This window comes from Pezoporus occidentalis, unplaced genomic scaffold, assembly GCF_034315485.1.
Source record: "Pezoporus occidentalis ecotype Australia unplaced genomic scaffold, CSIRO_AGI_Poc_V1 ctg19, whole genome shotgun sequence".
NCBI lineage: Eukaryota > Metazoa > Chordata > Aves > Psittaciformes > Psittacidae > Pezoporus > Pezoporus occidentalis.
Genome location: NW_026913748.1, coordinates 8132979 through 8159450, shown reverse-complemented (window position 1 = coordinate 8159450; position 26472 = coordinate 8132979). Strand labels below are relative to the sequence as shown.

General features: G+C 44.3%; 1 protein-coding gene across 21 annotated transcripts in view; it reads left to right on the top strand.

Annotated features, from left to right (window-relative positions):
* MICAL3 (microtubule associated monooxygenase, calponin and LIM domain containing 3) overlaps nt 1–16589 on the top strand; it is a 186433-nt gene extending 169844 nt beyond the window's left edge. For 18 of the 21 annotated variants that reach the window (XM_062616638.1, XM_062616641.1, XM_062616637.1 and 15 more), the window contains 4 exons: nt 8057–8122; nt 10488–10587; nt 11581–11654; nt 11739–16589. In XM_062616638.1, coding sequence (XP_062472622.1) covers nt 8057–8122; nt 10488–10587; nt 11581–11654; nt 11739–11923 — 425 coding nt within the window. In that variant the 3' untranslated portion in view covers nt 11924–16589. The remainder of the gene's footprint in view (nt 1–8056; nt 8123–10487; nt 10588–11580; nt 11655–11738) is intronic. The other 3 variants (XM_062616639.1, XM_062616640.1, XM_062616635.1) reach the window with 1 other exon arrangement.
* Nucleotides 16590–26472: the final 9883 nt, after the last annotated feature.

Genomic DNA, 26472 nt, shown 5'->3' with positions numbered 1-26472 from the left:
ACGTCCATCAGGGCTGGCCCACACTTATATGTGGATAGAGTAGGAGCTGTAAAAGGGTTGATGCTGAATTACACTTAACAGACCCTTATCCCTGTTTAATGCTATTTCCACTATACCTCTCCCTCCTCCTGCTTCTCCTAATGCTTCTTTAGAGACAGCTATCCCATCAAAATCACTAGTAGAGGCTTTAAGAAAAGCAAAATAATATTTACTTAAAGGGACACTGTCACTGAAAGTACTGTATTGGAGAAAATCTTAACTGAAAATTGAAATTATTGCTAATCTTTTGCATGTTTGCCTTTTCCATTTCTTTGAACTCGGACAGTCATCCCACAGTGGTAATTTTTGATCTTCTGTAACAGGCTGATTTTATTTATATGGTGACTCGGAGGCTTCCAACAGTCAGAGACAATGTTCACATTTATTTAGAAATGGTTGATACATTTTAAACTTACATCAAGTTTCTGCTCATCTCAAAAATACCTTTTCAAAATGAACTTGAAAACCCTGTATTGGGCAGTATCCCTTTAAATGCAATGAGCCAGTATAGCCTGCCTGGAGTAAGTGGCTTTATAGTACTGTTTTGTTGCCTCTGTAATTTGCTTTGTATTTCCTTTTGGGGCTGCCAGAACACTTTTGCCAGAAGGGATATACATTGCTCTGAGGATACCTGTCACTATTCAGTGGCAGATTTAGAGCTCAGCTTCAAAATTAACATGTCTGCGCAGGATGCTGTATCTGGTGGAGTGCCATAAAAATCCCTGGAGCACCATGTGGCTGCATGGTCCTGCTGAGTGCTCTAAGCAGCTAGGATGACTGCACAGTTGTTATTCTACTGGCAACTTGTGTCTCTGAGGCATGGGCATGATTCTAGAGTCATGCTGTCAGTAGAATGATAAGCAGAATGGCAAAAAAACTTTGAAAAGCTGTCTGTAAATTGGTGATAATTTTGGAACGATTTAAGCCATTTACTTTATTCTGGATTTTCTTTACACTAATGAGAGTTGCATTTCGTTTAGTTGTTACAGATTGCGCAACAACTTCTGCAAGGGAGTGGTAACTTCTGACATCCTTGGTCAAGTTCCAGTTTGCAGTATTGCACATGGCTATCTTAACTACCTCCGTTGCTCTGCTCAGATGCCATAATCCTCTCTTCCTGTTGTAAAATGTCATGTACCGTTGCCATAAAGCAGATGTTTCATTTCACACTACAGATGGTCACATTTCAATTCTGAGTAATTATGCCTGTGTGTATATCAGATATGCAGCTATGGTAAAAGAACTTTTCAAAGGTTGCAAAGTCAATTGAAATTAAGATTTTTGTATTAAGATGTGATATATCAACAGATTTATAACTTTTAGATCCTCTGCACAGAACTCTGCTCCATGTCTGTGTGGGATAACTAGTAGCAATGCTAGGTTGTCATCCTCTATGTAGATCCTTATGGAGAGGAAATGGGACACAGTCAGTGAATTTCACAGATGTTTGCTGGCAGCTGTGGAATAGTGAGACTTGAAAACATGGATTCTGAGCCAGACACTGGAAAGACGCAGTGGTCTGGTGGATATACACTTTTTGTCCTTTTTATTCCCTCTTTCCGGATAGTCCTTGCCCTAATCCTGTCCTTTTCCATCCAAAGTTCTTTACCTCATTTCCATTTTCACTCTCAGTCCCAGTTTTCTGCTTCTCAGGCATTTAATTTTAATCCTACATTTTTGAAAAAGAAATCCTAGTATTTACCCTTCAGACCTGTTCCTCCCCCCTAGTTGTTCCTAGTCTTTCACTGTTCCTGATCTTCCCACTGACTCAGTCCCCACAGTTTCAACCCCTGCCTCTGGCCTTCTTCCAAAATGTTTAGGCTCTACTCCCTCTTCTACCCAGCATTATTTGTCTGGAAAACTGTAGATCGTATCTTCTCCACAAATTTGCCACCTTCTTTCATCCCTTACCCTTTTTTCCCCCTCTCCTCTCCCTCTTCTCCTTCAGTCATTTGCATTCTTAGTCTCCTTTCTTAGTTAATCCCTGCCTCAGTTCCTCCTTACTCACCGGTTCGCTCTGCTGCCTGTGGAAAGCACCTCCCTTGTTCCCTCTGCATCCAAATGAGCAGCTTCCTTTTCCTTGCACCCACCAGGGAATCACTGGGGAAACAGTCCCACGCTCCTGTCTTGTTTTGCTTTTGGCTGGAGTGTGCTGAGGCAGGCAAGAGTGATGTAAGGAAGAGAGCTGGTGTGTTTGAGAGTGCTGATTTCAGACATAAATTCTTCCTTCTTGATAAGAGCCTTATAAACAACAGGTAAATGGGGGCAGGGGGGAAGTGTGGATTATGGTTTGGTTTTTTTTTAATGTTTGTTTAAAGCATAGTCTCCTACAACTTCACTTTTAATTTAAATTTCTTCAAAATACTTGTGCTGAGTAGGTCCTATAAAGACATGCAGATCTAACTCTGCAGGGCTGGAGTCTGATATACTCAAGTAGGAACAGTGCTATTCTTGTGATTGGCAAACACGGCTGTCCTGGAGGAGGAGTGGAGTTGTGAGATAAACATTGTTTTCACAGTCTGCAGCTGCTTTTGCCACTGAAGTGAATGGTAACGTGTTTTCTTTGCTGTAAATGTGGAGCAGGAAAGAGCACTTGATAAGCATTTATATACTTGTTAAGTATATACTTCATTATGTACTTGTTAAGTATAATGGGAGTACTGGAAGCCAAGCAGTTACTGTTTACCTGCTGTTTACCTGCTGCACGCCTCTCACAACTGCACACACAAACAGTCTGGGGAGAGAGGGTCAGTGCAAGACTGTACTGACTGACTGCTTTTCGAAGTGCCTTGAGGTCTAGTAGAAGCAGAACACTTCTGTGCCGCCATTTGTGTGTGTGTCCTGCTCCAGCTGTTGCTTTCCCTATTTTTCTTTCTCCTCCCCACCTTTTTTTTCATTCCTCTCTTTTGCTGAACAAGTAAAGGTGTGGTTCAGTTTGTGTGACAGTTCAGTGGTCTGTTTTTCCCAGGTTTCTTCTAGTGATTGTACTTTACAGGATAGTTATTTTGCCAGTTTTAGTAAACTGTTAAGTCAGACACACTGAGTGATGTGCTGATGGGATAGTTGTGACAATCCTTGTTCTCAACTTTATAATACCTGCAGGTGTGCAGATGCTGTTCTCCAAGACATGGCCTTCTCTGTTCTTGTTCTTTTACAACACTGCTGCTGAACAGTTTCACCAAACAGTAGAGTTGGGATGCTTAATTTTTTAGTACTATTGTTTCTGACGTAACTGATTTTTAAAAGGTGGGAAAGAGGATATTTCCTGTGATCAGTGCACAGTTGTCTTACTGATCTCATGTGAACTGAGCTTTATTTTAAGCACTGATTTAAAATCGGAGCTCTTAGTCTGCCCACTGAATGAGCAAGAGAATTTGTAGTACAATAAGAATTTCTGAAGTGTCATGCTCTCAGTTTGTGATGTCAAGTGCCAGCATAATGGTTCCATAGAACTGAGATTAGCCTCAGAGCTGGATTTCCTGCCTGGTGTTGCTGATTTCCAAACTGCTGTGGTTAGTCAGCAGTATAGAAATTAAAGTCTTTGGATGCAAAGCTTGCAAAGGATGTGACACCATTTGGTGTATCTGTAAAAAATCATTTTGATTTGCAGTGGCTCACCACTCCTCAGACGTTATCACAGCTCTCATACCACAGTGCATGGGCAAATAGTGAAGGGGATCATTGTGAGCTATAGCTTGGTGATAATGGTGTCTGCCACCCCAGACTTTCTGCTGTGCTTTCTTCATCTTGATCTATCATTTTTTACTACTGTGCTTCACATTATGAAGTGTTGTGTATCTACAGCAAAAAAGGACAAAACCAGTCTGAAGTATTGCTCTTTAAATAACAAGTAAATGAAAAGTGAAAAAGACAACAACAATCCAGTGTAGCTTGTGTAACAACCTACGGTGAAAAGGGAGGTATGTTCCATCGAGGCTATACAATTTCTGTTCCTTGTTTTGAAGAGACTTTGGAGCTATGGTGTTTATTCTTGCCATGGCTCTTGGTTTCCATTGCCATAGCAAAGTCTGCAGTCTCTCAAGAGTGCTGTGACAAACAAGGTCTTGTCATGACTGCATGAAAGATTTCCCAGAAGGCTCTGGGGAAGGCTTCTTTTCACAGAGGCAAAATAATTCCAGTCACCTTATTGAATAATTCCAATCACCTTATTGATGTCTAGCAGATGGCTAATCTGCTAGGCAGAGCTTCTACCTCTCCAGGATGTTCAGTGTGCTTGGGAGCTGGGACACACTCCTCAAGGAGCTGCAGTTCCCAGCTCTGTACCGATCACCCCACATGCTCACTTGGGCTGCTGGCCTCTGCTGTGCAGGCTTTACACACCTTCAGAAGAGTTGCCTGTGGCACAGCTTGTGATTAATGCAGTCTGTTGGCAGGTTTGCCTCTCTGAGGAAAAAAAAAAAAGTGGTAGTTTTCTGTCCAGAAGCTATAGTTGCACCTCAGACTTTTGCTGATAGCACAGAGGGAACCTAAAAAGTGAATGGCCACAGAAATGGTTCTACTGCCTTTCAGTTCCTTCCAAACGAAGCACTTCAGCAGGGCAGTGGGTAGTTTATATTGCTGCTGCCAGCAGTGCATGTTCCATGCTGTGGATAAAAACCTGTGTCGCCAGACCTGGCCTGGGTTTTTGGTGGTGGAAGAGACTTAAACAGAAAGGAGATTGTTTGAAATTTGCTTGACAAAAGAGTTTTTCCCATCTGGCCATGACTCCATGGCAAGGAAAACTGCTTTGCTGGGATGAGCATGGTTTTAATTTAATGAGACCATGAGGTGGTGATTCCTCTTCTTTAACCAATAATATAAGAATAATATTTACTGCAGGATTAGTAATGGCACTGGGAGAAATAAGAAGACAAGTAAGGATTTCCATAATGTGATTGGACAAGTGATAAGGGCAAAGTAGATGAGACAGGTTTTAACACCATACTGTGAAACAGGGTGTTGTTATAGTTGTCCTATTTGATAGTACTGGACAAGGAGTTCAGCCTTTTCCCAGGATTGTCCTTCAGCATACACATACACAGTGAGAGCTCGTGCTCTGAAGTTGTGTTTTTTAAAAATGAACCTTGAATGTGAATAAACAGGAATGTGAAGGATCTGATGATACATTCACTGTCTAAAATTGTCAGCTGGCTGAGGGAACGCTTTGTCTGTTCATCAAGTGATCTTCTGTTTTTTCCCCCGGCTCTGCTTCTGAACTAGTTAAAGAGGCCTTTTCTTAGAGTCATAAAACAGTCTGGGTTGGAAAGGACCTTAAGATGATCTAGTTCGAGGAGTTCATCTGAAAGGATAGTGAAACATGTGACACTTGAAGGTTGGTTCCTGTCAGTGAAAAATATTTTTCCCTTTCAGGAAATATAAAATAGTTTTTCTCTTAAAATTAGCAAGTTCCTGTTTCAGTCTGCTTAAGTGTCTGTAACACATGTGATACTCTTTACTAGCAGGAGCAGAGAGGCAGTTTTCATGACTATCACCTGAAAGGAGTTTCTAAAAAATCATTTACAATTCTGCTGCATTATATGTTCTATAATACTTGTAGCTTCAGATTATGACACTTTTAGATCATAATTTTTACAGTTTTACAGAACTATAGGAGGTAAGTTTTGGAATTGCGCTTAGCTCTGTCCTTGCTGTTAAGGACCTCCAGTACATAAGGAACACTTTTTAAAGCCTTGCTAATTATCCTGGTCTGCACAGAAGCTGTTTCCAAAGCGGTTGTAATGACCATACGTGCACTGATGCAACTATAATTTACATCTGGAGTAGCTGGAAAGGATCTTAACGGTATAGGTTATTTTCATTATCTTGCTGAAAAGTAACGTTAGCATTTCCAGTAGCAGGACTATTAGAAATACTGTGGGTTTTGTAACTTGATTCAAGGACAAATTCTCCTTAGACAAGAGTGGGAGAATAATATTTCTGTTAAAAAATAGGACAACTAACAGCAAAGGAGGAAAACACAACTGCAGGGAGTGAACTCTGCTGTGTAAGCCCTGTGGCTTTTTACTCAAGACCAAGAATGGTATCTCTTCTAGTGTCAGACCATTTCACTGATGACTAAAATTAGTAGTTTGTGGTCATGTCAATGAGGTGAATGGTGTGTTCACATACCAGCTACTTATTTTCAGATCAAATATAGCAAGTTGGGAGTTCCTCACCGAGTCTATACATCCGTGCTTTGAAATTTATACACATAGCTGCATTTGAGATAGGAACATCCTCCCATCCCTGCCCCACAATTCTGAATAAAATCTCAAACCCTGAAGAACAGCAGTGGATTTTTACATACAGCTAAATGCCCATCTCCTGACCACCCCGAAAACAGTGGTTAGGCCAAGTTACAGTATTAAAGCTTATATAGAAGAATTAATGTTGAATCAGATAGGATGTGAAATAAAAAATATAGTAGGCATCATGCACTAAATGCTCTGCTTTGTGTGGAAACATATTCTTCACAGTGCCTTTGCAGTTTGGGTGTTTTCTTGTTTGTTTTTGTTTTGTAACCTAATCTGTGAAAAGGCAATCATAAAAAAAAAAAAAGCCCTAGTATTTTTTAATTTTAAATGAAGAAGTTGGAAAGTTCAGAACAACTATAATTGAAGGTCTGGTACTGTCAGATAACATCGGTACGATGCTTTATTTGTAACTGTCACATGGCCAGCTGTGGCACCTCTCCTAATGTTGCCCCTTCCTGCTCTCAGTATTGAGGTTTCTTCCTGTCTGAGAGCACCACACTGCTCAGTCACAGGCTTTGAAGCTGATGTGCTCTCTTTCTAACTTCAGTTTGTCCTCCATGTGCTGGTCTAGTTCTGTGATGGTCCCTTCTAAAGCCTTCCAAGTTCACCAGTAGTCTGGGTCTGTAAAACTTTCTCCAACCCATGTATATCAAAATGGTGACTTCTCCAAAATAAGCATTATTCTGACCGTGTTATTGCTGTGGAGTTCCCAACACAGAAATGCCTCCTCTTTATAAATGTAGTTGTGCATTCACAGCAGTTACCATTCTGCTAGCTTTGATGTTTCAGGCTCATCACCTTCCTGGTGCATACAGTCTCCAGTAACTATTAGTGACATTGGTTATTTCATACTGTTTATCTCTGCAACGTTAAGTACAGCTGATACTAATTCTAACAGTATTAGTAAGTATAGCTGATATAGATACTAACAGGACTTGTAAGCTTTAAAATGCTTTGTGAAATGAGAATGTCAAGGGAGAGCTGTAAATTTATCATTTTAATCTGCAAAGTACTCAGTTGATCGTTGCTCCTGTAGACCCTGATGTGAATCACTTTTTTATCAATGTAAAAGCCTTTCCCGTCTAAGCACAACAGTCCAGCTGAGCACACCTGTGTAGTCACCATACTTGACACAGCAGAACCTGCCAGGCTGGTTCCACATTAATCAGATTCTCCCTGTGATGTTCCCTGTCTGAAGAAACTATTTCCCATTAAAATGGACACTTTTACCATCAGTGGATGCTGCCACAGTGGTAAGAGCATGGTCCTGAAAAAGCTTTAATGTAGGGTGGCTGCTTACAGCTGGTGTTTTATGCATACAGGTGACACTTTTTGTAACCCTGCTTGAAATTTGACGTTCATCAGCAGGGGTTAAATATTTGTCTCTGCTCATCCTGACATCTTGTTCACAAACCTTTCAGTTAAAGACCATGTGATTTGAAAATGTATGTTAGGTAAAAGTGCAGGAATGATTATCTCCTGCCTGGTATTTGTGCAGCTCAGTAAGAGTTCACCAGTACCTCAGCCTACCTCTGACCCATTATCTGTGCTTATTAGAGACATTATTCATCTGTAGACTGTATCCCTTGTTTCTGCTTCTCCATTTCTTGTATTTTTCTTTCCTTTTCTTGTGTTTCCTTACTTTCTCACTCTTACGCTTTTTGTCCTTTGCTTGTCTTTTATTTCACTCCTTTCCTCCTCTTCCGTTCCACTTCCAACTTCCTCTTCCTCTCCTTCCTCTTCCTCGTTTGGTCCTATTGAAGTTGAGCCCAATGCCGGGACACCACGTCGTAGACCTCTCTCCTTCTGCCCTTGCTGTGCCCATGAAGGTAATGTAACCTCACACGCTCCCTGTTCTCCTCGACCACAGCTGGGTTGTCATAGTAGCGCTAGTCAGCTAATGAACACAAAGCCCCCAGCCCTGTCCCTAGCTCTTTTCTTGCTGTGTCCCCAAACCAACCTTCTCAGTAGCAACCTGGTAAACAGCTTCTCTGAGCCTATGGCAAGTTATTACAGAATACAGTATCCCTTTTGCGAGTCCCAGCTGTTCTAGGGAAGGTATAGCGACTGGGAGGGACATTGGGCAGCAGCGGTGGGAGCAGGTATGTCATACTCAAGTTTCTGTTTTCATTTGGTGGATTCAATTTCTCTGTACCTCCTGAAAGATATTTAGAAGGTGGGGTATGGGAAGACAATCTGCTTCCTTAAATCTGGCCTTTTAATTAGTACATATGGATTAAGGGAATACTGTGTCTTTATAAGGATTGGTTTGCAAAATCATCCTTGAACTTTAAAAACCAACAAACCTTAAGCTAGAACAGTTTTCCTTCATCTGTCTTGCTGAGCGCATTCTTTAACTGTCCCAAAATGGAGTGTGTTGTAGAGTTTCCATTGCCAAGGCATGGGGGAAGGGGTTGTTTATATGTGTTCATGGTGTAATTTTGCTAACCACTTACTCTGCTTTCCATGGTCTCCCTCACATCAGTTGTCAGTGCTCCCTCTCCAATCCTCCCATTATTTCTCTGCTCATTGGCTGTTTAAAAATACTGAATACTTATTTCACAGGTCAGTAGCATTGTGGTTTTGGATTTTTCTTAGAGGCATTTGTTTTCTATACATCCTGGCATTGGGAAGGATGGGGAGGCTTCCCAGTGTTTTCATGGCGCCATAGCACTGGACATCTGCATGTATGGTTTCCCTCTCCTGTCGCCACATGGGCATACTGTGCAGAGATGCTCAGAAAGGAATGCTTGTACTGAGCAAAACACCACAGAAAGTCCAGGGAGCCAGAGGCTCTTAAGGTGGTACAATAGGTCTGGGATTCCCCAGAGGCCTGCTCTTCTGACTTTTCAAAGGCAGATATTCTCAGCTTAAGGCACATTTTGACAGGAGTTGCAGGCTCTCCTTTGCTTAACTTCAGGCCTGCGCTCCTCTTGAGATCCTAAGGGTGGAGGTGGGGCACAGGTTGGAATTAACCATTAGCCATTAGTGTGGTACTTGTGAAGTGTTTCCAGAAGTTTGAATAGTAAGCTTGCTGCTTGATTATTTTTAACATCAAAATAACTATTTGAGAAGTTTTGCTCTTGATGTAGAAAGTGTACGTGTGTTATCCATAATAACAAACATAGACAGGGATGTTAGTTGCTTTAGGATGCCTTGGTTATGTGCAGTGCAAGGTGATAGGATGCAGCAACCTGAAAATGCTGTTGAGCTTGATTTGAGGCCTTACTCCTGCCTCCACTTCCATGCAGGCAGGCGCGTTGCTGCTGTTCTTGATGGTGTCTGATACAACTCACAGCATTCATCTGCAGGTAGTTCAGAGTGGAATCGGTGGCCGAGGCCAGGAGATTGTTGGGAGGAGCTTCCCTGGTAAGCTCTTGCATTTGATAAATATCAACAGAAAGCTTTGGGGAACAGCATTCTGCAATTTATTCCACGTAACTCCTGACAGATACGAGTTTCATCACAGGACTGCTGAGTAAGTTTAGGAGTTAGCTTTAAAATGAATGAAATATCAACTAAGATTTTTGTAGTAGGTGGCCAAGGCCCGAGGTATTTTTATTCTGCTTTGATATTGGCAGATATCTCTGGGGATTCCTCTTCCTTCCAGTGCTGATGTGCAAATAAGTAGTTTCTGTGTTCACTGTTGCAGAGGGGATCTTCAAGGTGGGTAGATACATGTGGCTAGGAGCAGCAGTCAGAAAAGATGTATTGGGCTATTGAAGTAAAGAAAAGTCAAGATGTTACTTGTGGCCAGTAAAGGAAAAGATTGAGGACATGCAACTGAAGAAAATAAAGGCAAAACACATGAAGTGGCAATTGAATCTGTTTCTGATGAGCACATATTTAAGTAGCTGGCATGTGAGGACTTACAAAGCTCTTCTAATGAACAGAAGAGTGGAATGCATACAGAAATCTGGGCTTTCTGCAGTAAGAGTGAGGAAGAAACAAGCAATCATAAGAAAATCAGAAAGAAAAACATAAAAATCGGGCTCCAAAGAGAAAAGAATCCTTTTGGAGGTGACTTGACTCTTCTATGTGCTCTAGGCAAACTGAATGGACCTGTCTTGGGAGTGCTCTGGCAGCATCTTGCTCGGCTTTCTTTGCACATTTTGCCCCGTTGTTGTTTTTGCAGTTCGGGCTTGTAAGGATTGCAGGGCGTTCTGAACACTTACCAGGTTTCTCTTTTGGCAGGCATGGGGAAGAAGGATGATCCCAAGCTGATGCAGGAGTGGTTCAAGCTGGTGCAGGAGAAGAATGCCTTGGTTCGCTACGAGTCTGAACTGATGATATTGTGAGTGAATGTACAAAGCTTCAAAAGGGGGATTTTGTTAGGAATAGTGTTGGAAGATCTGTCAGTATTGTCTTCCCTTATAATGCTGGGAGGTCAGGAGTATCATAGGCCGATTCTTAGCTGAGACGTGAATCCAATCACATTTCAGAAAACTGGTAGTAGAAGGAGTAATAGCAATAAGAAATGAAAGCTCCAATTATTTGTGCACATGCAGAAGTATGGATGTATGTGTAAAGTTCTGACCCATTCCCAAGCTGGTTTTAGATAAAACAAGTCTTGTTCATGCAAGTGTTTTCTGGCTCTGTAGAAATAATGTGTGACTCCTTCCGGTTTTGGTAGATTCTGCTTTTGTTAAGTGTAGCTGGAAGCATCTAATTCAGTCACCTTTGCCATGTGGCCCTCGTCTCTGCCCGGCTTGAGACCGCAGTGCCCTTCATTTGGGCTCAGGTGATGAGGCTTTTTTCCTGTTAATGGAACTGCAAGCTTTCTCAGTCCCAGTGCTGCAAATCACGGAAACTGGTTTTGACTGTGTCAGCTGACCGTGGCAGCATGGAAGCTGATGTCTTAGTGCCTGTGTCAGAAAAGCCCAGAGGTGTTTTCTGCATGGGAATCTGTAAAGGCAGTGGCCTGACGTGTCTCTTAGTTGGTAAGTCACTTTCTCTTTAGGGCGGGAAGTAGCAGCAGATAGACAGAGGTATCACACATCTGTTTGTTCCTTCACACTGTTTTAGATTTAATCCCACCCATAATCCTCTCAACTTTCTGCATGGCACTTCCTAGCTGAAGGCAAAGAACCTGAGATGCTGAAAAGTACATTTAAATCTTTAAAAAATATAGTTATATATCTTAGGTATTTTACTAGTTGCTCCAAAACAGATTGGTAAGATGCATAGCAGATACGTGGAGGGGGATCAGAAATTGAGAATGGTATGAAGCAATGTATGTTGTATTTTAATATACCCAGAACTTGAGTTCCTGATGTTTCCCTTCCAGTGCTCGGGAGCTAGAACTGGAAGACAGGCAGAGCCGATTACAGCAGGAACTCCGGGAGAGGATGGCAGTAGAAGGTGAGAGCAACAGGGAACATTTTAGAGACTGTATGTGTGTATTTCTAGCCATGTGTATGCTGATAGTTTTTTATCTCTCTGTAGATCATCTGAAGACAGATGCAGAGCTCTCAGAGGAGAAGAGGATCCTGAATGAGATGCTAGAAGTAGTGGAGCAGAGAGATTCTCTTGTGGCTCTCCTTGAGGAGCAACGGCTTCGAGAAAAAGAGGAAGACAAGGACCTGGAGGCAGTCATGCTTTCCAAAGGTTTTAGCTTGAACTGGTCCTGAGCTTGACACGTTTACCTCTGCTGGTGTGTGTTGTCCAGTTGGCCTACCCTGAGTTCGCCAGAATTACATGGATAGGAAGATGTTGAAGGGGAAACCTCCGAGGGGTCCGACAGCATGCAGGGATTTGGTCTGAAGCACTCAGAAGCCTTTTGATAAGTGTGTTGGTTCCAGAAGCTTACATTTTACTTGTCTGCAAGCCAAGTTGAAGATAATGAGTTGAGACTGTGGAGTCTCCTTGAGGTCCTATACGATGGACTCTATTATTGTGTGTGGTAGGAGGGAGAAGAATAATCCACGTGTGGGGAAGGAGGTTAAGGGAAGAAGTACCCTTAACTGGATTTATGGCAGTCTATTCCTTTCCTGGTTTTACTATACCAGTTCTAATAAAAGGGAGGGAAGTGGCAACCCTCTCTGGAAAACCACAGCAGCCTGTAGCAGCCTGTAAAATGGAGTCACCTGTCCAAGAGAGCTCCAGAAGCCCAGGGCAGCACTTTCTTTGCTTTAGTCTTCCTCCCCACCAAAGAAACCTGCAGCTGATCATTATGCACAGATATGAAGAAATATGAGACAGAAAAGATACTATTAGTATGCGTGATGGAACTCTCAGCTTCCTGGTTTTTAGAGAGATGTGGGCATCAGAGGACTCTCTCCCTATCATAGCCTCCTAAATCTTCTCGTAGGGAAACAAGGGGAGAAGAAGAGAGACGGAAGATGCCCTTCTGCTTCGCTACACACTGGAGAGACAGCTACTGCTGGCCTTAGTCTTCATGGCCACAGCTCAGAGGCTGGTGGGCTTCTATATTCTGTTTTTGTTATGACTGTTTTGACACTGGAAAATACTGACTGTGTGGGACAGTGGTGTGTGCTGGGGCAGAGGTGTTACCAGGCGGCATTCCCTGGCTGTTAGGCCCCTAAGAGGAGAAGCCCTTAAGTGACCGAACCACCATTAAGACTTTTCAGTGTTTTTATTTTTTTTTTCCTCTGTATTTTGTTTTTGCACATTGGAAACGAAGCTTAAGACCTGCCTGGGCCCTCAGTCACTTTGACCCTTTATTGTCAGTTAACTTATTTTTTTAATACTTGAAAGAAGATTCATTTTTGTATCTTTTAGAAAAAAAAAAAAAAAGGATGAGTGATGGGTGTGTGTGCCTGCTGCATCCTACAACTTCCACTTCTAAATTACTGGATGTTGTTACCTGTGGCTATTTATTAGTGTTCTTATTAATAATTTGTTACACATATTTGATTGCAGAGGGGAGTGTTTTAACTCTGTTAGAGAAAGACACTACTGCAGATTGGTCCCTGCTTCATAGCAAGGGCAGCCTTTATGTACCCACGGATGCATCCTGCCCTAGGATGCAAAATCCGGCACAGTCATGGAGTGGTAAGAATCCTTTTGTGTTCCCAGCATACTTCTCTTCTGCATCCGAGAATTCCCTCTGTTGGACTAACAAGCCCATAATTTATTTAAATTTTACATTTTTGTAACAAGAAAGCCGAAACTGTGAGGTAGAAGTATCCCATATGTCTCTTTCTCACTGAAAGAGGGGACCCTCAGACTCTGAGATATGGCTAGAGGGACATCATGAAAACAAAAATAGCACATTTCCTGATGCATCTGCTGGAAGAAGCTGTTGGCTCAGCTAGAAAAGCTGCTGTTCAGCCAGGAGGGTACTGACTGTAACCATACATTAAGCAATGAGCAGGATATGCACTGAGCAGTTCAGCACCATTCACTGTTTGACAGACTCCTTGAGCACACTGCACCCTTAGCTTGTCCCACAGAGCTGGAATAGTGCTGTGCATTGGGTATGCATCCCATCCTTAATGGGATGCAGTAAGAGGTTTTCCCTTCTTGGGATGCTGACTATGTTCTTGGTAAAGAAGTACTAAGCTTGCTCCCCAGTGTCCTTGAGAAAGTGTCCCATTCCCAAGTGTATCCATACAGTGTGCTGACTCTTTCAGTTTGAACTTAGGTTGTTGGTGCAAGGCACCCAAGCAGGGGTGAACATCCTTTGTTCTTTTGCCCCAGGACAGAAGTTTGCATGGTTTCTTGCTGTTGGCTCTACCTTCTTCAAAGAGGTCTTCTGTAAGCCAGGCTCTACAACTTGAATTCACATCTGACTCAGGAGCATACCTCAGGCTGAAGAAGGATGTGGACTGTCCCTGAGGACTCTGAGTGGTGCTGGTTCCCTCAGCTGGAAACATGTTTTTTCCACCTCAAGTGTCCTCCTTTTTATCCCCACCTAGTGTTTTCTGCAAAGGCATTACAAATTAAATCCAGATGCTCATGAAACCAAGCAGACAGGGAGCTGCAGTGCTACTGTGCCTGTTAGCAAGTGATAACCTGCTACATCAGCATCACAGAGTGCTGGCTTATCAACAGGATACAGAATTCCCCCCATTTGCCAGTGCAGGAGCCAGCTGCACAACTCAAATTGGCAGTGGTACTTTAGCCTGCATTTGAGGGGCCGGTGGAAACTGGAGAGGAGGAGGTAAGGAAGAGGGAAGCTAGATAAGGTTTATTGTAAGTTCTGTCTTAGACAGAGAATTGGCCTCAGTCCTCTTCATAATGCACGAGGTATAGGGACTACATCTAACTTTTATCAAAAGATCATTGAATGTGAGCTGTAGAACAGAAAGAAATCCTGAAAAAGAAATACCAGATCATTACTTTTCCCCTTCTTGCTGGGGGATGCTGGCCAAAGAATGATATACCACTTAAAGGTGTAATGCCCTACTGCACAGGAAAACCTGAATTCTTTAGGTTATGCTGAAGGCCTCCAGCAGTGAGAATGAAGAGCTAACATCGCACATACACATTAATTAAAAATACATGGAATGGAATGGAATGTTAAAAGGCCTTTTTATATCAAAATGGTTGTAAAAGGCACAACTTGTATTTGCTGTTCAGTTGCACTTTAAGAATATGACTTGCACATCAGATACTCGGTTTTTTTACTATCTGAATATTTTTAAGTCAAATTTTGTATTTTTAAAGCTGAAGAAGGCTCTTGTGATCACAAGATTCCTTATTTGTATAAGAATCCAAGTAGGATGTTCTAGCTCTTTGTGCTGCCCAGGTGTGCAGCAGCACATGACTCAGCCATGCACATTCAATGATGTGCATCCATTTTGCATATGAGGGGAGAGCCAGAGGCCCTCAGTTTCCAAGAAGTGGGCACACAAGGGCATCTGTCGCAGTGGTACATGGGCCGGAGGACAGCTGAGCTTGGAACCTAACCTGTGTTCATTGTGAAAAGGGCATGCTGAGGATGGGGCAGGCACTTCAGTTCCCTGTGGGGAAGGGAGGAGGGGGATACTGCTTCCTGCAGGGAAGGGGAGACGGGATGGGGGAGTGAAGACTGCCAAAACAACTGACCTGCTGTTTTCACAGTACCATTTTTGTTTTATAACCCTTCTGTTCTTTTAACCATGTTTTCATTCAAGTTCACAAATGGCTGTTAAATTCTGAGCTTCAAAGAACTAATGTGTGGGGAGGTGACGTTTCAGCTCCAATTTCCAGACATATTCCTCCTTTCAGTTAAGCAACACCCCATGGTCTCGCTAGGGCATGTTACAAACTGCGTTGCTGAAACATATTTTAGAGCAAAGCGCAAGTTTTAAAAGTCTGTCCTCCTCTCTATCCATCTCTGCATTTTATGTAAATATTTGTTTGTATGTAAAGACACCAGTGGATCCTTGGGTTACCCCCATGGTCGAGAATCTGAGTTTTGTGCAATGCCTAGGCCTCTCTTAGAACACAGTGCTTGCATAGAGCTAGTCACCACACTTGTGTGCACTCTGGTGGTTTTTAATACTTTTATACATCCTAATCCTGAACATTATGAAGTATTGTACGTGGTCTAGACTGCATGTTCTAGAGCAGCCAGCAGTTCCCTTTTGTGAGAAAATGTTCACAGCTACACCTTGTTTGGTTAACGTTCTTTTAAAATGAGTTTTCAATCAAGTATTTACACCAGACACCAGTGGATGAGAAAGGTGTTGCATTAGAAAACCTCCTGTGTACAAACTGAGAAGCCGCAATAGGGCTTTATGGGAATTTCAGTCATCTCTGTCTGCAATAAAGAGAACTCTAAAGCATACTAAAAACCAGCCTGTATATAGTTCACAGAGAAAAGAGACCACTGGCTCTCAACTGCTGCAAAATAACAGAGATTGGAAGCTTTCCAAAACTTCCTGGTTTTGGATTGCTCAGAGCAGTGCTATAGGCAGGGTAGTGGGGCAGGTGGGGATGTCACTGAGAGCAGATGTGAAGGGGAGGATGCCATGTTCTGATGGCATCGCAGTAATTTAAATACTCTGTATCTGTGCGTGCATGCGTGTGTGTGTGAAGTCTAATCCAGGTGAAGGGATCTGCTTTGGCAGCTTCCCTTTTGTATGAAAGTGAACTCTGATATTCAGATCGTTCAAGGCTTTTACGGTTGGCATGTATGGAGTGTTAACAGAAAAGCGTATTACCCTACCTGTAAAAAAACAACCAACTCTGTTCCAGCCTGTTTTCTTCTGTTTGGTTGTGTTCTATCATTTGTTTTTATGCACACTTGCTTCGTTGGTGTTGAGATTTTAGCACCTCAGATGGCCAACTGAACTAAAAAAAAAAAAAAAAGAAAAAAAATAAAGTCATTAATTATTTTTTCTTTTTTGTTGGTGGAGTTACCGTTTGTTTCCTTTGCATTCACTCTTACAGTTGATGATTAAAACGGAAGCCAAAGCAGGGAGCTAAGGGAAGGTGATCTTGAGATGAGATAAAAACTCAGGTGTTAAAGGGCCTGACTTCAGTTTCTTTTTTGCTGGAATGCTCAGAGCCCATCTAAGTTATATGAGATACAACTGGATGTTGATACATCCCTAATACATGCGCTTCTTTTCTCCGTAGTTTACATTGTTTCTTCAGATTCTCTGTGCAGAGAACTTGCAATAAATAGCCAAGATGGGGTGTAGGTAATGTAAATCGAATTGCAGCAGCTAGGATTTAATTCCTGTAGCTGTAGTTCACTTCCTTAACTTGTGGTACTAGGATGAGCACCTTACACTGACACAGCAGCATTCAGTGAGAGAAGGAGTCAATGACACAACACCTTTGTGTTGGCTTAAGCCTCCAGCACTCCAGTGTGCCAGATCAGGAAGATTAGCTAAGCAAAGTGCAGCTGTGCTCCTTGAACAGCTGGAAAGATTCAGAGGTTGAACTTCACCAACTCACATGTCGAGAAAAGGGATCTGGGTATATCCGGTTTGAAAAGGGTGGGAGGTTCAGACCAAGTGGTGGGTGCTGGGTCCAGTAAATGGCAGAAGCTTGAAGTCCAGAGGAATGCCATCCAGCCAGCAGCACTCCTGTCAGGAAATTGTAAGACTTTGTGCCTGCTTTTTAACAGGCTGAAAACACACAGGGTGTTGAGGGAAATCTCAGCTGGGGAAACCCCAAACAATGAGTCTTGTTTTCCTGCCCACTCAACCATTTTCAAAACAAAGGACAAATCACCCTGTGCTAAGCAGGTTGGATTAAAGCAGACCTATTATGGCAACAGGGGAGATAATGGTCCTGGGGTTTCCTCTTGTGGCCTGGAGGCCAGGGATAGCGGGTTGTGCTGTAAGTGGCAGGAGTGATGCAGCTCTCTCCTTTGTGCAGCTTTGTAGGTTAGCAGAAACCTGGGAATGTTTCAGACCCTACAATTCTTCCTGTCCTTGTGGTCCTTTGCTTTCAAATAGTAGTGGGAGAAAGCTGTGGTGAGCTGGGAGAGATCTCTCTGGTATTAAAAAAGGCCAGTCCACAACGATTTCTCCCTTGCTGCCAAAAGAGAAATGAATATATGGACAGTGATCCATTGCACTCTGGGAGGCAGAAGGTTGCCTCCCATCTGTAGCTTAGGAGACCACCCTTGCAACACTTCATCATGGCTTTTTAATTAGACTACAAGCCTGTTGGCCCCCGATCTCAATTAGGGACCCAGGGGGTCTGCTGTTTTATAAGCTATGGACAGAACAACCAGTCTGCTAGGGAGACCTTCCTGTACCATTTGCTTTGGCAAAGAACTGTGCTGGCCCTGTGTGGTGGTTTAAGCCCAGCTCGTAACTCAGAACCCTGGAAGGCCCTCTCAGAGGGTCACAATTCCCACACAGATTAGCCATGTGTGTGTGACACCAGAAAAGGCCCTCTTGACAAATCCTGCCTCAGCAGCCCAGCATGGGGCTACTTCAAGTTTCCATTTATAATGGAAACTGAACTGCTGCTTTCAGTTTGATAATGAAAGTACCCTTCAGGAACCTTTGACACTTTCTGCGTGTGGCATTTTGTGCTCTCAAAGCTGCCTCTCCCACCCTGAGTTGTTCCCCTTGGCATAGAATCATGACCCCTCCTCAGCTCTTTGGGTTCAGTGCTGAGGAAAGGAATGGCATAGCAGTTACCATGGTGGGAGCATGAACATGCCCTCAGCTCTGGAAGCAGCACAGGAAGAAGTATGTCAATGGGTGTATTAAATAACATGCAGAGCCTCTTTTTGGCAGGAACAGATCCATATGTTACACGGCTACTTAGCCTGGATAAAAACAATGAATGTAACTTGTCAGGAAAAATAACAAGGGGGAAGTCTTGCCTAACACTAACAGCAAAGAGCAGGTGAAAAACCTGACATGGCTTACCTCATGTTTAACACTGGTTGGAAAGTCCTTACCATGAGTGCTGTGACAGCTGCCTACATTAGCACTTGCATTTTTAAGTCCTGCATTTTGGAGAATGTAAACCTAATCCTGTAAGGATGCTACCTCACCATACATCTCTTGCCAAGCATTCTTGGAGAATTGGAGAACCCATTAAGAATTCAATGAACGCCTGAGTGCATCTTCTCTAAATCCTAAATGTAAGCAGCAACAGAGTTGTTACCAGCGTCCAGGATCGTACAGGTGGTAATGGGTGAAAGGAATGGTGCTGGCACATGGCTGTTCACAGCTGGTGTCTGGAAGGAGGGAAGACTTCATTTTATAGGTATCACTCAGAGGAAGCAATGAAGACTTAGTTGCCTCCTTCCTTAGCCTGCATCCTTTTACACAGCACCTAAAACAGAAAAAACACCTGTCCAAACCAAGCTCCACTAAGAAAATCACTTTCCCTTGGCATCTCTGCAACAGTGTGGATGCCTCTAGGCAGCAAGGTACTGTGTAAGTGGATATTTCCAAACTTGCTGAGTATGTGGTGCTTTTCTGAGTGTATCAGACACAGTAAGCACCTGGTTTCCCATAAACAAAAGATAAGATCTTTTTCTATACAAATGTATAAAGAAATCTGTATTACTTGTAACAGAAGCCAACAAACAAAAATGTGCAGATTTCTCTCGAGATACACACATACACACTTCGGGCAGAAGGACCAGAGTATGTGCTTTGCCTGCTTAGGGCTAGCAGGCCCTTTCCAAGACCAACTTGAACAGTTTGAAAAACAAGAGAAACGTCTCTCTCCTCAGTTCCTTAGAATTTACAAAATTTACCAGAAACTTCCGTGTCACTTCCAGCATGAAGCCACCGGCTCAGCTGGCCCAGCGTGACTCAAGCCTCAATCAAGAATTGCTTTGGGCTTCATTTTCGGTAATCCCAGGAACCTTGTATGAGCTTCTTAGAGCCCCTTCTGATTCAAAACAGCACTGGCGTGCTCTGCGTTGCAAGACAGGCTGGCAGTGGCACTGTGACTCAGCGCTGCTTTCAACAAAACTACTATAAAGGCTTTATTAAATAGCACTTAGCTTGAGTAAAACTCTGTTAAACCCTTAAAACTCTATTAAGTGAAAAGCTAAATTTATTTGCTGGGCTATAAGCGGCTGTAAACGGCTCAAGGGGATTTTGGCCTAAAAGCACAACCCGAGTTCCAGAACAATGCTGCCGGGGCGGGGACCAAAGGCCCGGCATAGCATTACCTCGAGGCTGCTCTACCTCCAGAAGCAGGGGTGCCGCTGGGGGGGGGACCCCCGGCACCGGCCGCGGTTTGGAGCCGGTTTCACGGTCCCCCACGGCTTGCTTCGAGGAAGGGCGGGAAGGCGAACAGCCCGCACCGCCTTCCCCAGGCCTGGCGCGGTGATGTGACCCCGCCGGCTCCCAGCAGCCCCGCTCAGCTAACGAAAAGTTCCACGGCTGCTTCCTTCTGCTCCCCCTTTCCCCGACCCCGTACTAGTGCCTGAGGTAGCAATGAGGGATGCACCGCCCCTCCTTACCCGCAGCCGCCGCGCATGCCGTATCTTCCGCCTGCCGCGCTGAGGCGGGGCTCTTGGTGCCGCTTTTACAGCGCCTGCAGCGGAGCGGTGCTGCTGAGAGGGCTGTCCGAGTGAGTGCTGCACGCGCTGTGGGGATGCGGCGGGCTCCGCGGCGATACCGCTGCCGTTCGCGGCTGTGGCGATGCGGCGGGCCGGGCCGGGCCGGGCCGGGCTCCGCGGGGATACCGCTGCCGTTCGCGGCTGTGGCTGCCCCTTCCCCTCACCCTCCGCGGGGTGGAGGGAGAGATCGGCCGACTCATCGATCCTGGCGCTGCGAGTGGGGGAGGGCAGGGCGGGAAGGCGGTGGGGTGAGCACTGTGGGGTCCCGGCGGCCTGGGCTCACCCCGGGCCCACCGAAACATGGGTGGCTCGGGAGGGGGCTCCGGCGGTAGTGGGGAGCGGAGTGGGGCGGGTTTGGGGACCTGCCGCGGCGGGACGGGCCCGCGGCTCCTGGCGGTGGGGCGCGCCGCGTCCGGCGGTGCCGCCTCAGGGAGCCCCGAGGCCTGAGTTACGGTTGTTTCTGCCACCCAGTCGGTCTGATAGCGGCGGTGACCGGTGAGCGACCCTGAGGGGGGCGGAGTGGGGCTTCTGGTTTCTCTTATCGGTGCTGGAAACTCTTCTGCCTCCTTGCAGGCCCCCCGTTTCCTTTCTGCCCGCTGAGTCCGACCGTGCGCTTCAACGGTTCGGTTCACTTTTCTTATACTTCGTTTCTTGCCCTCAACCTTTTGATAGCTCTGAGTCGCTGCTCTGCCGGTCTTTGGCTTGCTCCTCTATCCACGCTGCTCTCTCCGGTGTTGTGATGGAGCCTTTGTATGTACTCAAGCCCATCTGCTGCTTTCCCCCGCTGTAGGCAAGTCACTCTCAGCCCCCTTTTCTCCGTTTCTGTTGCAGACCACCTTCCTTCCCGCTTAGGTGGTATTTCATAAGCCGTAACAAGCTCTCGTCCGACTTGGTAAAGTCCAAACGTCTCGCTGTCGGTCTGTAGTGATGGTTTTCAGGTTGAAGGGGTATTTGCTGGGCCGGGGGGGGGAGTAAGGAGTTAGCCCTGTAGCAGCAACGGCAGAGGGAGCCGTGCTTTCCAGCAACAGAGGGATGTGGGAGTGGCAGCTACAGAGAGAAAGCAAGGATTTGTGATAAAGTGCTATAATCTGTAGGAAAACATGGTGACTGATAGAGAAGAGTCTGTTCAATGTGTGCCTTTTCTCCCGTCCCCTTACCTTCTGCAGGGGTGAAGGTGGTGAGTGCCTTGGCTGCCTCTTTGTTAACCTGTGAGCAGCACTCGTGGTTGTTCGTGTTCCTGTGACTCGAGGGCTATGTTCAGTCTGGGTGACTGCCAGAAGGCTGAAGCGGAAGCCGGGTAGTGTGTGAAGTGGAAAGAAGCTGAGTGAGCAGGTCCTGTTCCTTAGAAAGATGTTTAGTTAACGCATGTGGTCAGGTGGCACTCTGGAGTGTCGGTGGCTCTGGAACTGGTGGGGTTCTTCTAGAGTGCAGTATTTTATAGCTTTAACTGAAAAAAAGAGGTAGAGGTCTCAGAGTAACTTAAACCACTGAAGCCTTAGTCCAGAAAGTTCATGCTTCGTTTGGGAGAAACTGACAACTCTTGGTGAAGGGCCACAAGGACGATCTGAGGCTGAAGCACCTCCCATATGAAGGCAGGCTGAGGAAGTTGGGGCTGTTCAGCCTGGAGAAGAGAAGGGTGTGTGGAGACCTCATAGCAGCCTTCCAGTATCTGAAGGGGGCCTACAAAGATGCTGGGGAGGGACTCTTCATAACAGGTTGAAACTTAAACAGGGGAAGTTTACCTTAGATACAAGGAAAAAATTCTTTACTATAAGGGTGGTGAGGCACTGGAATGGGTTGGCCAGGGAAGTTGTGAATGCTCCATCCCTGGCGGTGTTCAAGGCCCGGTTGGACAGAGCCTTGGGTGACATGGTCTAGGGTGAGGCATCCCTGCCCATGGCAAGGGGGGTTGGAACTAGATGATCTTAAGGTCCTTTCCAACCTAAGCCATTTTATGTTTCTTGGAGTATCTGCCCCAAAATCTCATTGTAGGGTACTTGCTTTGTTATCTTTTCAAAACGGCTAAGGGGGGGTGGAGGAAGCAATGAGGTGGTTCCCCAACAGGAAATTATTTCTAAAGGGTTAGGTTTTGGTTTGTTGGTTTTGGTTTTTTTTTTTTGGTAAAGGACTTCTTGCAAAAGCCCACTGGTGGGGAAGACCCACTGGTGTTCTGTTGGAGCTCTTTGTTACTAATCAGACTGAAACTGTTTTCACCTGCTTGTGGAAGTATAATGTCTTAAAACGTATTAATTAAAAAGGGGATTTTCTTAATGCAGTTGTTTTTTCTCTCCTTGGCAACTTATTTACATATTGTTTAATGCTGTTCAGAGTCTTCTTTAGGGTAAAGCTCTGCAATGCCTACTCTTTGTGACCTCCTGTCTGCCATTTGTGTTACACAGAAACAGTGGGGGAATGCATTGTAGAAATGCATTGTATAAAAAAAAAAAGAAGCATTTTAGCACTTAGTTCCCTGAAATTTCTGCAGCCTATCTCTTCCCATTTTCCTGTCTTTAAGGTCTCTTGTCTGTCATTGCAGATAGCTGTCTTGCAGGGTTTAGGGACTGGCTGAGGCAAAGAACTTCCATTGTGTACGGGTAGAGTGGAACATCTGACTTGTAAGCCTTTGGGATAGGCTGCCCTGTAGGTTGGTGTGAAAATCTCCCCTTCTTACTTGGCTGTTCTTTGTTTGCATTTTGTGACATCTGTTGAATTTGGGAAGAAAAAACAAGACTGATTTTTTTTTTTTATTTATTTATCTTTTTTTTGGGTGGTTTTGTTGGGTTCCTGTCCTCCCAGTTTCTTACAACCAGACTAGGGCAGCTGGTGATGGTACAGCTGAGGTATGCGCTCAGCTCAGTTTCTTGCTATGTACCAGCAACATGCTACACCAGTGCTGCCTGTGCAAACCTGGAGTCTCTGCTCTTAGGAATTAGGTGTACCTGTACTCAGCACCAGGACACTGTGCCTTTGGATAATGTAAAGGCCTTAAAAAGCCACACTGAGCACCTTAACATTTCTGTTGGTTTCCAAAAGGCTAAGAGCTGTGATGCGCAAGCAGGGAAGGCTCATGTGAGTCTGGGTACTCCCTGAGCACACTCACCTGAGGTCAGCTATGCTGTGTTGCTTTTGTGTATTTTGTGTCACGGGATAACTGAAGTCATCCACACTTGCCAGGAGTCTGATCTGGAAGATCAGATTATTTTCCCCTGTAATAGAATGCAAATGTTTAATCTGGAAGCAAACAGGCACAGAAATCTAGTGACTGCTGGTGTAACTGTGGAGGAGCAGCCATGAGGTGTTGGCTCCTTGATAAAGCAGCTCCTGTGGCTGCTGGGTATGAACTAACAGTCAGTAAGGGGGTAGGGGAATCAGCCTGCTCTGTGGTTTTTCTCTGCTGAAGGAATGGAGTGCAGATGAGGAACTGTGAACTGGTGGAACCTGCTTAATTAGTGAAAAAGCAGAATTTACCGGCAAATCTGGTATTTCTTCACCAAGTGCTTTCCTGTGCTTTTGCCCTAGCAGTAGTTTTTTGTCCGTGTCAGAGTTTCTGGGGATGGAATTATCTTCATATGTGTGCTGTGCAAAGTACACAAAGTACATGCAAACATTTCTAACTAGGGAGTTGAGCTCATGGCTGGTCAAAAGTGCAAGTTTTGGATGGCTTATCTTGGGGTTGGAGGGGGCTGGGTTCAGCTTTTCGTTAAAACTCATCAGTAATGATCACAGAATGTGTGTAGTTGATCCCTTCCCCAGGAATTTTACAAGTCTGAGTTTTATTTTGATCCATACCATGGAAGGATAGGGAGGGGAAGAATAAAACAAGTTGAATCACACAATGTCCCTTCTCATTCTTTAGGTTTGAAAGGAACTTGTTAAGCTTCTATAGTTGCTTTGACTTGTGCCAGATATCTGTAGTGAGCCATGTCCTGACACCCTTCTGTTAGCCTCATCTGTATCGGGATGTGAACAGAAGTGTAGCGGAAAGTCTGATGGCTTTCCTGTCTCTTTGCTTGAACATGGCACTGCATGGAGGTGACAGTGCTTTCTGCCTGTGGTGGGCTTTGGCTGGACTGTCCTTGCTGGTGAACATGAGGAAAGGGCTGTACGCCTCAACACATGCTCAGAATACTGCTCTTTCTCACTAAGAGAGTACAGTGTCATTGTGGCGTTAAACTCCCCTTACCCACCTGTGTTTTGCTCACCACTTTAAAATCTCAGAGCTTATATTTGGGTTCACTGAAGGTATGAGCAAGGGAATTAGACTGTGTGTACAATCACTGCACACATGCTTGTTGAATTTCTTGTTTGTGTCTGCAAACCTGTTGCATTTCCTGATAAAACACTGGAAAAAAGCCCTGACCTTTGGTCAGTTCCTACTGCAACACTTGTTGCAATTTATGTTAAATGGGCAATGCCCAGGTTTCCCTAACATATTGGGCTGGTCTACTTCTTTCCTCCTTGAAAGGAGGAAATATGCTCCTTGGTTGTGTTCCTGGTGGTTTGGTGTAATTATTGTCACACCATTTGATAAACAGCCATATAAAGCAAATCCACTTAGATCAGCTGATTGCTGTATTTTGGTTTTCTAGTCACTTCCTGGCTTTCAACATAACCTATGTTTACTCCTAAGCTAAAACTGAAAGTGAAATAGTTTACATTATTTCATGCACAGTCATGTGTTTTCTGCTAGTAAAATTGACACTTCTCACCATGCTTCTAGACCTGCATCTGAAGACCCTGGGGCAGTGTTGAGTGGAAGATGGAGACATCTTGTAGGTTTGCCCTGGCACTGGGAAATGTGTGCTCCTGGAGGCAGCTGTTCTGCTCTTCTGTTCTGAGTTTCCAAATAGCTCCTGCTGTGTTTCTTTGAAAGGGAATATTTTCTTAGCTGGGTATTGTTGCATCAAAAGTGTTTGCAAGATGCTTTCTTTTATGCTCACAGTGTTTGTGGGGCATTGCTGTCAGAAGTCTTTCATCACTGCTATGAATTCTGTTTTGAGTTACCATTGGTTTTGGCTGCCTGGTTTTATGTGCAATTTCCCTTTAAGGTTCTTGCGGATGTCTGGGCTCCTGTCTTAAGCGATTCCTTCAGGATGATTTTGATTTTTTGCCACTGGCTTCATCAGTTTAATTATTGTGGTTAGAGGAGGAGGTTGCAATGCAATGTGGGAGAGAATTCTCTGAAGGGTCAGTGTTGGTCCATCCTTCTGGGGATTGTCTCTCTGTCTGTACTGGTACATGGTTGTTTCGTAAAAGTAAGGAATGTAAGAGATGTTTATAGCACTTGATGTTTAGGTGGAAGGAAGCCTATATAAAATTCCCTTTCATGTTTTGGAGAAGCTGTCAAATAGAGTTGTGTACATTTTCAGAGCAGGTAAGCATGCAGCTGTGAAGATTTGTCTTTGTACCCCTTCTTCCATAAGTGCTTTAAATCTTTTCTTTATAGTGAATGTGCCAAGTCTAATAAGGGGAACTCTCCACTGAAATAATTCTGGGGAGTACCAGCAGTAAAAATCCTCTTGACAGAAAATTGTCCTGTGCGCTAAGCTGTTCCTTGGGAGCTCCTTAGCTGCCATCCTGGCTGTTGCATCTGTGAACTTGTTACTAAGCAGGGGGCTTTGATCAGGTTTTCTGACAATAAATTGTTCCTTGGATGTGCATTCTCAAATGACCCACACTGAATCAGTATTTAAGCTTCACACAGTGAGCGTTTTTATAGCTTCTGTTCTTTTTAGAAAGCAGTGCAGATATTCATGGTACTTGTGAGTCTGGAAGAGGAGTTTTTGTCTAGTCATATGGCCTGAAGGTAACCAAGGGCAGAGAAATGACTGTTAGTGGCCCCCTGTGTCCATATAGCCATCTTTTTGATTATTTTTGATTATTTTTAATCAGCTTACTACTTTGCTCACAAAGGAAAGACAGATTTACATTCCTCTTTACTGTTGGTATGGGCTGTGAAATCATCCAAGTTGCACAATGAAGTGGCATTCCTGATTTTCTGACTGATAGATGATCTGTGCTCAGGCTGGCATATAACAGTAGTACACGTGTTAAAACAAAATAAGGAGGATGTTCTTGTCCTCTAGGTGGCATGGCAGTTACTGTATCCAGTCCCACTTTCTGAGGTCTTTTGTTTGGCAGTTCTTGTCAGAGCCTGCCAAGTGTCATCTGCATCTGTCAGAGGCACTACTGCCAAGTGATAAGCGACTTTCCTCTCAGCTCTGAGGACTG